Genomic DNA, 12,387 nt, shown 5'->3' on the forward strand with positions numbered 1-12,387 from the left:
ACGCTACACAAAATATAATCCACTTTTACGCTTTCTTACTCCATTTGTATTGAGGTTATCCGCCTAATCGAATTCAGATTGAAAGGATTGTTTAGGAGAGCACACATGCGCAAAACATGTTGCTGTTTGTTTTTAGTTTAAGGGAACTGAGAAGATCTGAATGTGCAGCAGTGTGTGAAGTTAAAGTGAGTGATGTGAGGATGTACTGGATATGATAAAAGGCCACCTGGCTTATAGACAAACAGGTGATTCAGAGAGGAAGGCCTCTCCCTTGGCATTGTTTAATAAAGCCATACAAATACTTTGCATGTTGTTTGTATTGGTCACACCCGTCCACGCCTCCTGGTGTCAGGGAAATTGGTCAGCAGATGATGAATTTGTCCTCATAGTCATGACGTTTTAAGATGAACATTATGTCTACAATATGTCTTTTCTGCAGCGGCTGAAGGATGAGATAGCAGAAGTGACAAGTGAGATCGAGAACCTGGGTTCCACTGAGGAGAGGTAAGAAAAAAGGGATCCGTACCACCCCCCACACACACACACACACACACACATACACACACACACACACACACACACACACTTCCCTCTCTGTTTTGCCTAAATTTGCTTGTTGTTTGCCTTCGATTAACTTACCAAATGAAGCTGTCAATTATTAATGTTTGATGGGTAGGTTGGGCGATCCAAATACGCTCCCCAAATTGGCTATGCTTTTAAGGCAGTTTAAATGTTTCATCAGGCACACCTTTATGATGGGAGGCCTCATTGAATAATGCAGTGGGTGTACGGGCAGAGGCAGACAATGGATGGTCCCAGGGGAGGGAATGCTGATGTTTGGTCTACTCAAGTGGATAGGGATCCCATCAGCTACCGAATAATCCTAAAGCACTCTTTCATGGATCTAAAACCCATTAAGTGTTACAGCACTTTCTTGTGATCAAAGTTTCCTTCGATCCAATTAATTGAAGAAAGTACATGATAGTCTGTGCTGTCGTGGAGTGTCTGTTTAGTTGAGTGTTAGATTTTGGCAGACAAGGGCCGAAGGAATGCTGGTGAGAGTGAATCAGTGGGAAGAAGTGGTGACCTCTCACCGGTTGGAGATGGAGATGTAACCATGGTGACGGTAGACTCTTTGAGTGCACTTTGACCCCTTAATAACTCGAGGCCTGAGAAATGAGACGTTCCCATAACATATATGATGTTAAACGCTTTATCAATGCTTAGTCGTCACGGCGGAAGGGGGAGGAAAAGCCGGCCTCTGCCAAACAAATGAAAAATGTTAATGGAAAAAAGACACTTTCAGGAAATTAAGCGAATACATTTATTGTAATGGACCGAGCCTTGTCGGATTTGCATACTTCAAAGGTAAAAAATCTAAATGGATTCATGATAGAGTGATGATTGAGTTGTTTATCAAGCAAGAATGTCAAAAATGTCTGGTTCCAGCTTCTCAAATGTGAGTTATCTGTGATATTTAATGTATTTGGGTTTTAGACTGTTGGTTGGACTAAACAAGCAATTTTAAGACATTACCTTGAGTTCGTGGAAATTGTTTTTACCATTTTCTGACATTTGTTAGACCAAATGCTTAATAAAAAATAAATAAACTCAGATTAATCAATAATGAAAATGTTAGTTGCATCTTTTTTTATATACCAATTTGTTCATGTACAAGTTTATGTTTACGTCAATCACAACTAACAACAACCCACCATCTTATGTTTCAGGAAAAATATGCAGAGGAATAAACAGGTGGCCATGGGCCGTAAGAAATTTAACATGGACCCCAAAAAGGTAGGTGGAAGAAACTGTTGTGATTCTTCAGAAATGTGATTTGTCCCATATGTTCTCATAAGCAGAAAGTAACCTGGGGCCCTGTCTCTTTCTTAGGGGATCCAGTTCCTAATTGAGAACGACTTACTGAAGAATACTAGCGACGACATTGCTCAATTCCTCTACAAGGGCGAGGGCCTCAACAAAACAGCCATCGGAGATTACCTCGGAGAGAGGTCAGGATGAAAATTGACTTGTTGTTTTTTTCCCTCTATCTAACCATCTCACTCTCCTACTCTATCATGACTCACCAGCACCCATCCATGTTATGTGGTGGATAATGGCATCCTCTAGCGAGTGCATTCTTTCTGTATTGCTGTTTCTTCCTAGTAAGGCACACACCCATCCATTCTAGTTTATTGGCCCCACATTTAGACCATCCTCTCAACGATGACCATTACCTAATGGCCTCCATCGGTCTATGATTATCTTACACGTTAATAAGTAACATGATCAAGAGACTCGCGACTCTGTAATGCACATGTTTGCAGGCAAGTCCAAATTCCACTCAAGAGCTGAGACCATCCTCATTAGAGTGAACACATAATACAGGAAATAGTAATGGGCCTGGTGTACAGTATGCGCTGTTCAGGGACTATAGGGCAAGCAGGGTTACAGTCGAGGTGTGTTCTGTGAGGTCAGACCAGGAAAAGAAGCTCAGGCTTTTGATGGATTGCTCTGAGTTTGATTATTATCAAGCTCTCCAAGTGTTTTTGATTCTGTGAAGGAGGGGCAGGAGCAGCATGAGAGCCTTGAGACACGATTGGTCACTTGACCACTGGGAGTGATATGACTCTGTCAGTGAGAGCTCCTTAGAGCCTTCCCATGATCCCACAGGGCAGATTATTTACTCTGAAGGGCATGAAGGTCGGAGTGATGTCATGGTCGAGATTAGATGATAAATGAAAGGGAGGTGGTGGGTGTTTCTCCTCTTCTATTGGGTTTAATGGGAGTATGCAGCGTATCGTTGACCTCTTAAGCCCATGTGAGCCAGATCACACCCTGAGCTGAGTCCTCAGACACGCTCCTGATGGGGAATACTTTTCAAACGAGGCAGCGATCAAACTTTTACGAAGAGCTACAATACAAGCATGGTTAAGTCTTGGCTTTCCTCAGCATTCACCAAATCACTCCTTAGAATTTACTTTATGGACTTGCTTGTAGGTAATGACTTTTTATTTATATATATATATATATATATATATATATATATATATATATATATATATATATATATATATATATATATATATATATATTAGAGCTTCACAGATTATAATAAATGTATTTATTATTAACTATTTAGTTTGATTAATAATTTTAAAGGAAAATTCCCCCAATTTATGCATATTAGTCTTTTTACGGTTCTTGGGGAGTATTACTGCATTTATTTTGTGTAATTTTTTTTCCACTTTACACATCATAAGTCTGGACAGACAATGTTATTAGAGTGCAGTATGAATTGGTGTATTATTCTTTTAAAATCGTTTTTCTAGCAAAAATGCCAAATGTTCCCTGGTTCCAGATTGTCATTGTGAGGATTTGCTACTTTTCTTTGTCTTATGTGATGGGAAATTTTATATCTTTGGGTTTTAGACTGGGGTCGGACAAAGTTGTGATGGGCATTATTCACAATTTTGTTTTTGACATTTTATAGACCAAACAACAAGACCAAGTTGTTTATTTGAGAAAATAATTGGCAGATAAATCGATAATAAATATAATCATTAGTTATAGCTCTAATCTTTTGTATATTAATTTTGTCTTGGTTATGCAGAAAAGAACTTATACATTTTTACCAGTAATACATTTGCTTACTATGTTTTGTCTCCTGTAGAGATGACTTCAATATCCAAGTCCTCCATGCCTTTGTGGAGCTTCATGAGTTCACAGACCTTAACCTGGTTCAGGCCCTCAGGTAAGACCGCATCTCCCCAGGAATGTGAATCCTGAGGTCTGCTACAGTTCTTGACTAGATCCTCATAGCTTTGCCCCCTTTTTTATGTAAATCATGTGAGATGCAGGCCATTATTTGGCAGTGGTGGCCTAAAGGTTAAAGAAGCGAGCTTGTGACCAGGAGGTTGTCGGTTCAATCCCCAGACTGACTGGATAAAATATGGATGGGGAAAGTGAAAGAGCAGCGCTTGTCCCTCCCTCATTACCACCACTGAGGTAGAGCTGCTCTGTGGCCAGCAGATCAGACTGTGGTTGTACTGGGAAACTTCCAGATATGAATGTGTAACCGTGAATGTGACAGGTCTTCGTTGCAAATGAGAATTTGTTCTCAATCGACTTAGCTGGATAAATAAAGGTTAAAAAAAAATAAATGTAAAAGTCTCCTTAATTGCAATTCGGGCAGTTTCAGTCTTGTGCCTTAAGAGAGCTTATTCAGCCTTTTGACCTTTTTGTTGCTGACTACTGAGCTGTGTCCCCGGACAGACAGTTCCTGTGGAGTTTTCGGCTACCAGGAGAAGCTCAGAAGATCGACCGCATGATGGAGGCCTTCGCTCAGCGCTACTGCCAATGCAACCCTGGCGTTTTTCAGTCCACAGGTAGCGCCGTCATGCCATACAGCCTGGCTTTTAGTATTGTCATAAAAGCCAAAGGGCTGTGAATGTGTGCACATTGAAAGGACAAAATTACTTCAGTTTTTGTTTCATTTTGTCTAAAATATAGCCACTTTTGCCAGCAATATTGATAAATACAGTTACTTTAATTCAAATTCCTTATAAGATAATAACTAAATCTCAACATTTTAACTTTTAAAGGACTATACCAGATAAACTTGTCTCCCTAAAGCACTTCATTTTCCACATTGCACTGAGATCTAATGGCATGTCAATGGAACATATCTAAACTGCTTTGTTTAGCAGACACCAAGTCTGCTGAGGTGAACTGTCCTCTGAAAGAGTGTCTGGCTTTTAGGAAATAATGCCCACAGCAGACAGCAGCCTGCCTCTAACATGGATACAGATGGATGTGAATAATGCATGGGACTTATCAACAGCCTAACGGACCAGATAAAGTGCTGCTGCGTCAGCCGTGTGCTGGCCACGTTGTCTTTTAGCAAACATACACATTAGAGTGCACATCCAGAAACCCGCATGCATACTTAGCTGCCCACTTGCAGCCTTTCACTCCCACCCACTCTCCTTGCTAACGAAGCTTTGTCTATTTGTTCCTCTCTGTGGAGCTGTGGTCCCCTAAGTGCAGTCCTTTCAGCTCAGCTAATTTACATTCATATTCAAATACTAAATTAAACACAGTTTTATGGTAAACTGCAACCTATTGCTTATCTTTCTCTTTTGGTGTGATCTTGTTTGTGTGTGTATTACAGACACCTGTTACATACTGTCATTTGCCATCATCATGCTAAACACCAGCCTCCACAACCCGAATGTGAAGGACAAGCCTTCTGTGGAACGATTCATCTCCATGAACAGAGGAATCAACGAGGGAGGAGACTTACCTGAGGACCTGCTCAGGGTCAGTATGGCTGTAAAACTCAGTTATTTCCTTTTTTTCCACCTGCAATCTCAAACCTGCTCTGTGTTCATAGTCAACTGTCATTATTGTAGAATCTGTATGACAGCATCAAGAATGAGCCTTTCAAAATCCCAGAGGATGACGGCAATGACCTCACACACACTTTCTTCAACCCAGACAGAGAGGGCTGGCTGCTTAAACTGGGTGAGTGACACTGGAAATACATGCACACAGTTATTTGAGCACATAATGAACGGCACAATTAATGGTGCTAATCAATGTGACTGCGCCGATAGATGGGTTTTCATAGCAGCAACACATATTGGTAGATTATCTTAAGGCTGTGTAAAGTTATAACCAATGTCTTCCCTAAGGTCAATAACCTATGTGTATGTGTGTCAAGGTGTGAGGGAGATGTGTGGATAGGTTTGTACACACTCAACCTGAGACATCTGAAGACACGTTTGCTTTCATGTATTATGAATGTGGCCTTGAGATCAGACCACTACACGTCGAGGCCTTTGAATTATTTAAGACGGGGCATATTCATACACCGACATGCACACACAAGCACAAATAACTGACTTTTATAGCTTGTAAATCAAGTGTATGCACACACAAACATACACATACTGTACATACGCAAAGTTTAGAACATTTTACTTGAGAGGGCTTTTTTTTTATTTTGATCAGATTGTTTTTCCTTTTTCTGTGTATATTTTGATCCTGATTTTTATTGGAGATTTAAAGCGCATACTTTGTCCCATTGTGGAAACTCCCAGCAGGCCTTGGAATTTTTTAATAATAAAGGGTGTGTCTTAGTGTTTATAATTATTTTTCTTATCCGTTTTACTAATTTCTGACTTTGACATATTTGGACAAATACACATGCACAACACGCATACCTTTTTATTTTTACAAATGTTTTACAGGATGTCAGCTGTTACAATGGTCACAATCACTTTACAAGCAGAAAAGCACAAGCCTGGACCCCTGAACTCTTCATCCTCTGTTTTCTTCGGAGATCTTTCTCTTTTGTACAGATTCACAATGAATTTAATACAAAAAAGCATGAATGTTCGAAGTAAAATTGAATCTTCCAATCGCTGTGAATCTTTACAACAGACTACACCAAGAAAGTAAAGAATTACTCTTTCTCCAATGACTCAAAGTTGGCAGATCTGAGTAGAACAATCAGGGTGGAAGGCAAATTACTGGCTATAACCTAAATGGACCCAAGTGGAGGCGATATTTAATGAAGTGCTTTACTGCAGCTGTGACATTGAGTAGAACTCCCCCTTGTGGCCTGATTACAACAACAGATATGGAAAATCAGTTCAACCTCATTGCAAAATTGAGAAAATGAAAAATTAAAGCTGTAAAGCAGTGCATCAAAGCCTCACTAGAACCAGATTAACAGGACTGTGGTGCAATAATTCCTTATCATTTAATTTGATTTTTTTTGTTTTCTTTTCCTCTTCGTTTGTTTGTTCCATGATTTTGGCTGTTGTCTTTCCTCAGGAGGTATGTACACCTGCTCTTCCCAAACGCTAGTCCATCTCTCAGCTCTCGGGTGCTTTTGGTTCACACGGGTTTATTTGTCTGTAGATTTTTTTTATTTATTTTTTTGTCTCTCCATTGACTCATTTGAACTTCAGATGTTTGTCTGTACAGTCTCTCATTGAGCTGGTGGTTAGTCCACACTCTTTTATCTCTGTGGGTGGTTGCCGGGCGCTCACCGGGTACATTTGCCCCGCTCTGTGGGCTCGGCTCAGGGAGCTGATTCTTTGTGACCACTCTACTGAGCAGTTTGACCCTCTTTTCTCTGTACGCTGTGGTGGTCACTCTCTTTGATCTCTGTTTGTATTTTTGTTTTTAAAGCTGCATTATACCTTTTCTCCATACAGTGAGCACAACAAAGGAATTGTACTCTACTCTCCAAATTGATCATGAACCCATTTACCCATTGGCTTATTGTTGTTTGCTCTCTGGTTGCATGAAAAGGGAATACTGCACCTTTTCAACAATGTGGCTCTGCTCTCCTTATCTTATGCTGTAAATGGATCTGAAGTGTAACCGTGGGGCTGCGGCCCGGTGTGGTGCTAGACCGGACTGGACCAAACTGTGGGAGAGAAGCGTGGGCAGAGGAGTGTGTCGAAAGGGATTCAGGCACGGTTCTAATGATTCGAGCATGCTTATACACTTACAGTGCACATGGTTGGTAGTTTGACTGTGCATTCTTCTAATGTATGCATCTTTCCTATTAATTACAAAATAGGAGCCCTTAGGTAAGAAGATAACCTGTTGCTAATTTATTTTGTTGAGATAAATCATTTCCAAAGGAACCTAGATATGATTTGCAAGAAAACCTGTTCCCTCTGAACCTTTACTCGCCCAGCCTCCCACAGCCCCGTCTTGCATGGGTGCCCCCCTCTACTCAGCTCCACTCCGGTCCAGCCCCATGCACACATCTCTGCAACAATCTGCTGGGACGTCCCGCCTCGTCCCAGACATTCTTGCACGGGAGGAGGTCATCTCTCTTTCTTGGGAGTCACAGTAACTGACATGACCATGAAACCAATCCCAACCTCCAACTGACCCAATCAGCTCTTAGGCCGTCAGCTGTGTGATTCTGCCCATCGCGTCTGTGTTTTCCGTTTGTCCGCTTTGTGTTGCAACACGCTGACGAGTCGAGATGTGGCGAGGGGCTCTCCATCTCTGCCTGTCGAGTGAAGCGTGTGTCGATGGTGTCTTTAGATTATAACACGTATAGACTGAAGTGTTTAACCTATCATCGACCTATGATGGGATATCATATACAGTGCTACTGCTGTTATATGATAATACAAGTGTGTTCTACATGTCTGTATGTAAACATCCTCAAAGCCTCCTCTATCCTGGTAGATAGGTTTCACATTGCAGCTTTTTACTAACATTGGTGGTGGAAAAGCCTAGTCTAGACAAGGCTTAGGTATTTATCAGGTCATGTTCAGAAAGACGGCGCGCCAATAAGTCAGCAGTTAAGGAAAAAGAAACCGGGCCAAGTGAGCAGTTTCTAGACACATAGACATGTAGCTTTATTGTGTAGCATTACATCGACTCTAATTATCTTAATATGGCATTCATCAACTATTTGGGATTTAACGGTTAAGTGGTAATTCAAATGTACTATAGATGTGAACATAGCGAAAAATTATAATCAACACATAAAAAGGGGAAAAGAATAAGTAGTTATAAAATCAAGAAAAAATGACCAGAGGTGTAGGCCATGCAGTTGTGGAGATGGGTAGCGCATGGTATGATGGTGGATCAGGGTGAATAGCGGGATGTTATGGGTGAAAGGAGTCCTGTGGAGCTGTCATCTGTCTGTCTGCCCATACATCTGTCTGCCTGTCTGCTGCTGCTCGACCTGGTGCTTAGGTGCTCGTTTCTCTCTCTCTCTCTTTTCTCTTGCTGAGCCTCTCTAACGCTTGCTGTTTGCTCCACAGGGGGACGAGTTAAAACCTGGAAGAGGAGGTGGTTTATCCTCACGGACAACTGTCTGTACTACTTTGAGTACACCACAGTGAGTACAGCAGTTTCTCAGTCACAGTGAAGAATCTGCCCACTCTATTCATGTTGTTTCCTGTGTGCAGCACTCTGTCACTCACATATTTGATATTTGTCCAGGACAAAGAGCCCAGAGGAATCATCCCATTGGAGAACCTGAGCATCAAGGAGGTGGAGGATAAGAAGCCTGTAAGTACAGCTCCCTCTAATGGTTCATTTCTGTGATTACACACAGTCAGCACTAAGATTTTACGACTAACCATTTTTTAAATGAACAATAAAGGACTCCTCAGTGCTGCCCTTTTAGAACATTCACAACTGGGATTATTTTAGCTGAATTTCCACAGCTGTGTTGTGTACCATGCACCGTTTTGACATTTGAGGACGACCTTTTTAGTGGCAGTTACGTCCTCACAACATTGTATGAAGCCGTATACAGAGGTGAACAGTATGCCATACAGACAGATTTCTAAATCTACACAGTGTACACATGTGGAACTGTAGGTACATGAGCAAATAGATTATAGCATTTTTGATAAATAGTTGTTTTTGTCTTTACGTCACAATACTTTCTATAATTTCTAACCTCCATCCACTTCATTTCTGTAGAACTGCTTTGAGCTTTTCATTCCTGACAACAAGGACCAGGTGATAAAAGCGTGCAAGACCGAGGCTGACGGACGCGTTGTGGAGGGCAACCACACCTTCTACCGTATCTCCGCCCCCACTGCTGAGGAAAAAGAGGAATGGATGAACAGCATCAAGTAAATGTTTTTTTAATAGTATGATACAATGCGTGTTTGTAACTTGCATGTAAGCCTCACTGCTGTAGGCCTGAGGTTTTCAAAGTTTACTCCTGTTATTTGTCTTGCTTCGATTTTCGGGGATATTCCTGCTTTGAGGTTTATTAAAGCCCCGATAATTCAGGGGCTTTGGGGAACGTAAACAGGAACTATAATGTTGCGTTGGAGTCAGTAAATTAGCTGTGGCTACAACTTGAGCCCTGTAGCTGTTTACATTTCTGCATTTTGCCATCATTAAAACTATGTTGAATTAGCTATTAGCCATTTCGGTGTCCACCCAATGTACATGGATACAAAGACAACTATCAATAGATTACTATGATTGTCAAGTTCTGGAGTCATAATGTTTTTCACCTAAAAAATACATGATTTCTTTTCATTTGGAGCAGATTGGTTTAAACTGATTTTCACTTTGATATTATAGCCCCACACTTCCACAAGTTTTTTTCAGCACAGTTTAGAAGATTTTACTGTTAAAAAGCATTGAGACTAAAAGCACACGTGCTGAATATGCTGAGCAGTTCTTCCTAAGTATTTGTTGAAAACAATAAAAAGTTAATCTTGAATCGGGTATTGAGGATGTTATTGTTCCAATCTCACACGTCCACATAAATTCTAAGAATTTAAGTCAAGCAATTTGCACACTTATGCCATAATGTTTCTCTCACTGACATTTTCCTCTGTGTCCACAGAGCTGCCATTAGCAGGGACCCTTTTTACGAGATGCTGGCAGCCAGGAAGAAGAAGGTGTCGTCCATGAAGAGGCACTAGGGCTGCTCAGTGCTCCAGATGTTGCACTTGACCGAGCAGGGGGTCCAGGTATCTACTCGCCCTGTCTAGGTCGGTGCAGAGGCCGCGGTTGGGGTCTGCTTCGGACCTCTTCAGGGGATTTTTCTAGGACACATTCTAGGTCTGACTTTGGGACTCTACAGGTCAGAAAAACAGGAAGCATGCTGAAGTTTCTAGATAAGAGTCGGGGCCAATAGGTCCTCTAACCTCCTGTCTCTTTCTCTCTCAGCTTTGTTTGTGCTCTCTGTCTGTGAGGCTGTAAGGAAATCTTGCTGTATAACTCAGCAAAATGCCCTTCAAAGATGCTTTAAAAACACAATTCCCATAAACATTGCACACATACACAACGTGCATACACTCATGCAGTCCCCCGTAGCACACATCGTTTTAAACTCAGCAGGTCTGACCAAGTGTGGCACTCTAACCAAAATATTTCTCGCTTTGTGAAAGAAAAGTAAAGACTTTTTCTGATGTGCTTTAAAATCTTAGGGTAATATGTGTCTATTTTTACAGCTTTAAATGTAAATTCCTCTTCAGTCTTTTTAGTTTGTTTGCATTTGTAATAAAAAAACAAGGTTTGCAACAGAAACTGTAGGGGTGGGGGGGGGGGGGTGTGGAAGGGAGTGTGTGATTTGCTAACTGTTAATAATTTTATAAAAAAAATATAAAATAGTTGCCACTCAGGAGATTGTTACGATGTTCTGAAACTTTCCATGTCTGAGTTTACATGGATCCTGTTTACAACACGACAGCCATGTGAGGAATAAAAGCCTCATCTGTGTCCCAGACTGAAGTGTTTTTGTAAATGTGAAGCTGCAGTGCAGGGACGGACCACTGCAGGTAAGGGTGTGTGCTTGTCTGGACAGGCTCTCAGTGTTGGATCTGGCTCTCGCTGTTTATTTCCCGAAGGTCCCGGAGATGCATCTTGGGGATTAGAGTTTTTCACCCTGGGCTTCTTTTTGAGGTTTTAGGTTGTCTGGAAATTAGAACTTTTTCATTTTCTCTTCCAATAACTTTTTCTCCCATTTTTTTGTCTCAAACCCACCACTTTCTGTTACTTAATTTCATTGTTAGGAAAATGGCTTTACTGTTGCACCGTGCCTGGCGATCTAGGTGAACTACGATGAGAAAAGCTGCTGGTTAGTGACAGTAAATCAGTTTTCTTCTCCCAGTCGAACAACATTTAATCTTTGTTCCCTGCCTTTAACGTTCTTTTCTTTTGTAGAGGGTTACTTAACCCAGCCTCACTGATCGTTGTACAATACGGTGTGCTTCAGGTTGTTTATGTATAATACATAATATATGACATATTGTTGTAGAGGCTTTAAAGCGGCACAAATACATGTGTGGTTCATTGAAGCTATGCCTGTAAAAGAATGGGTTGTCCCGGTCTCAGGATCCAAAGTGTGATGTGAAACAATACAAAACTACTACTTGTATGAGGAATGTACTGTGGTGAACCAAAAGATGGAGGTCAGGATGTCTGATTGGTCACGCTGAGGCAGTGACACGTCATTTAGTCAAATAGCAAAAACTACATTGAGGTACAATTTTGCAAACGCGGTCTGATTTGTGCATCGAGCGGTTGTCTTTTCTACTCTTGTCTGTTGTCTCTACTCTCATCTGTGCCTGCTGGTCATTAGCTTCACTCCCTGTCTGTTTTGTTTCCTGGTTCCCTTCCTTTCTCTACTCCTCTCTGTGCACTAATCGTAGAGAAATAAGGAAAAATGCAAAACAATCATAATTCTAGACAGTATTGGTTTATTTATCAAAGTTGTACATACGTAAATGTATAGTGGGTATTTTGTCTTCATTTTGTTTCGTATTGTGCCATTTTCTTTTGTTATTCTGTTGGATCATGTTTGATTTGAGGTTTGTATACTTGCCATTTAATCAAGCTGAAATAAAGACAAATTTGTCACAA

At 41.0% G+C, this 12,387-nt stretch overlaps 1 protein-coding gene across 5 annotated transcripts in view; it reads left to right on the plus strand.

Moving 5' to 3' along the window:
• The window catches only part of cyth1a (cytohesin 1a), a 44,508-nt gene extending 32,121 nt beyond the window's left edge, over positions 1-12,387 (plus strand). For 3 of the 5 annotated variants that reach the window (XM_039824335.1, XM_039824334.1, XM_039824337.1), the window contains exons 3-13: positions 440-504; positions 1,731-1,797; positions 1,894-2,012; positions 3,674-3,754; positions 4,276-4,388; positions 5,174-5,322; positions 5,415-5,527; positions 8,809-8,887; positions 8,992-9,060; positions 9,481-9,635; positions 10,367-12,387. In XM_039824335.1, coding sequence (XP_039680269.1) covers positions 440-504; positions 1,731-1,797; positions 1,894-2,012; positions 3,674-3,754; positions 4,276-4,388; positions 5,174-5,322; positions 5,415-5,527; positions 8,809-8,887; positions 8,992-9,060; positions 9,481-9,635; positions 10,367-10,445 — 1,089 coding nt within the window. In that variant the 3' untranslated portion in view covers positions 10,446-12,387. Of the gene's footprint in view, positions 1-439; positions 505-1,730; positions 1,798-1,893; positions 2,013-3,673; positions 3,755-4,275; positions 4,389-5,173; positions 5,323-5,414; positions 5,528-6,843; positions 7,069-8,808; positions 8,888-8,991; positions 9,061-9,480; positions 9,636-10,366 lie in introns of those variants that run through there. The other 2 variants (XM_039824333.1, XM_039824336.1) reach the window with 2 other exon arrangements.

The sequence above is a fragment of the Perca fluviatilis genome, chromosome 15 (genome assembly GCF_010015445.1).
Source record: "Perca fluviatilis chromosome 15, GENO_Pfluv_1.0, whole genome shotgun sequence".
Taxonomy (NCBI): domain Eukaryota; kingdom Metazoa; phylum Chordata; class Actinopteri; order Perciformes; family Percidae; genus Perca; species Perca fluviatilis.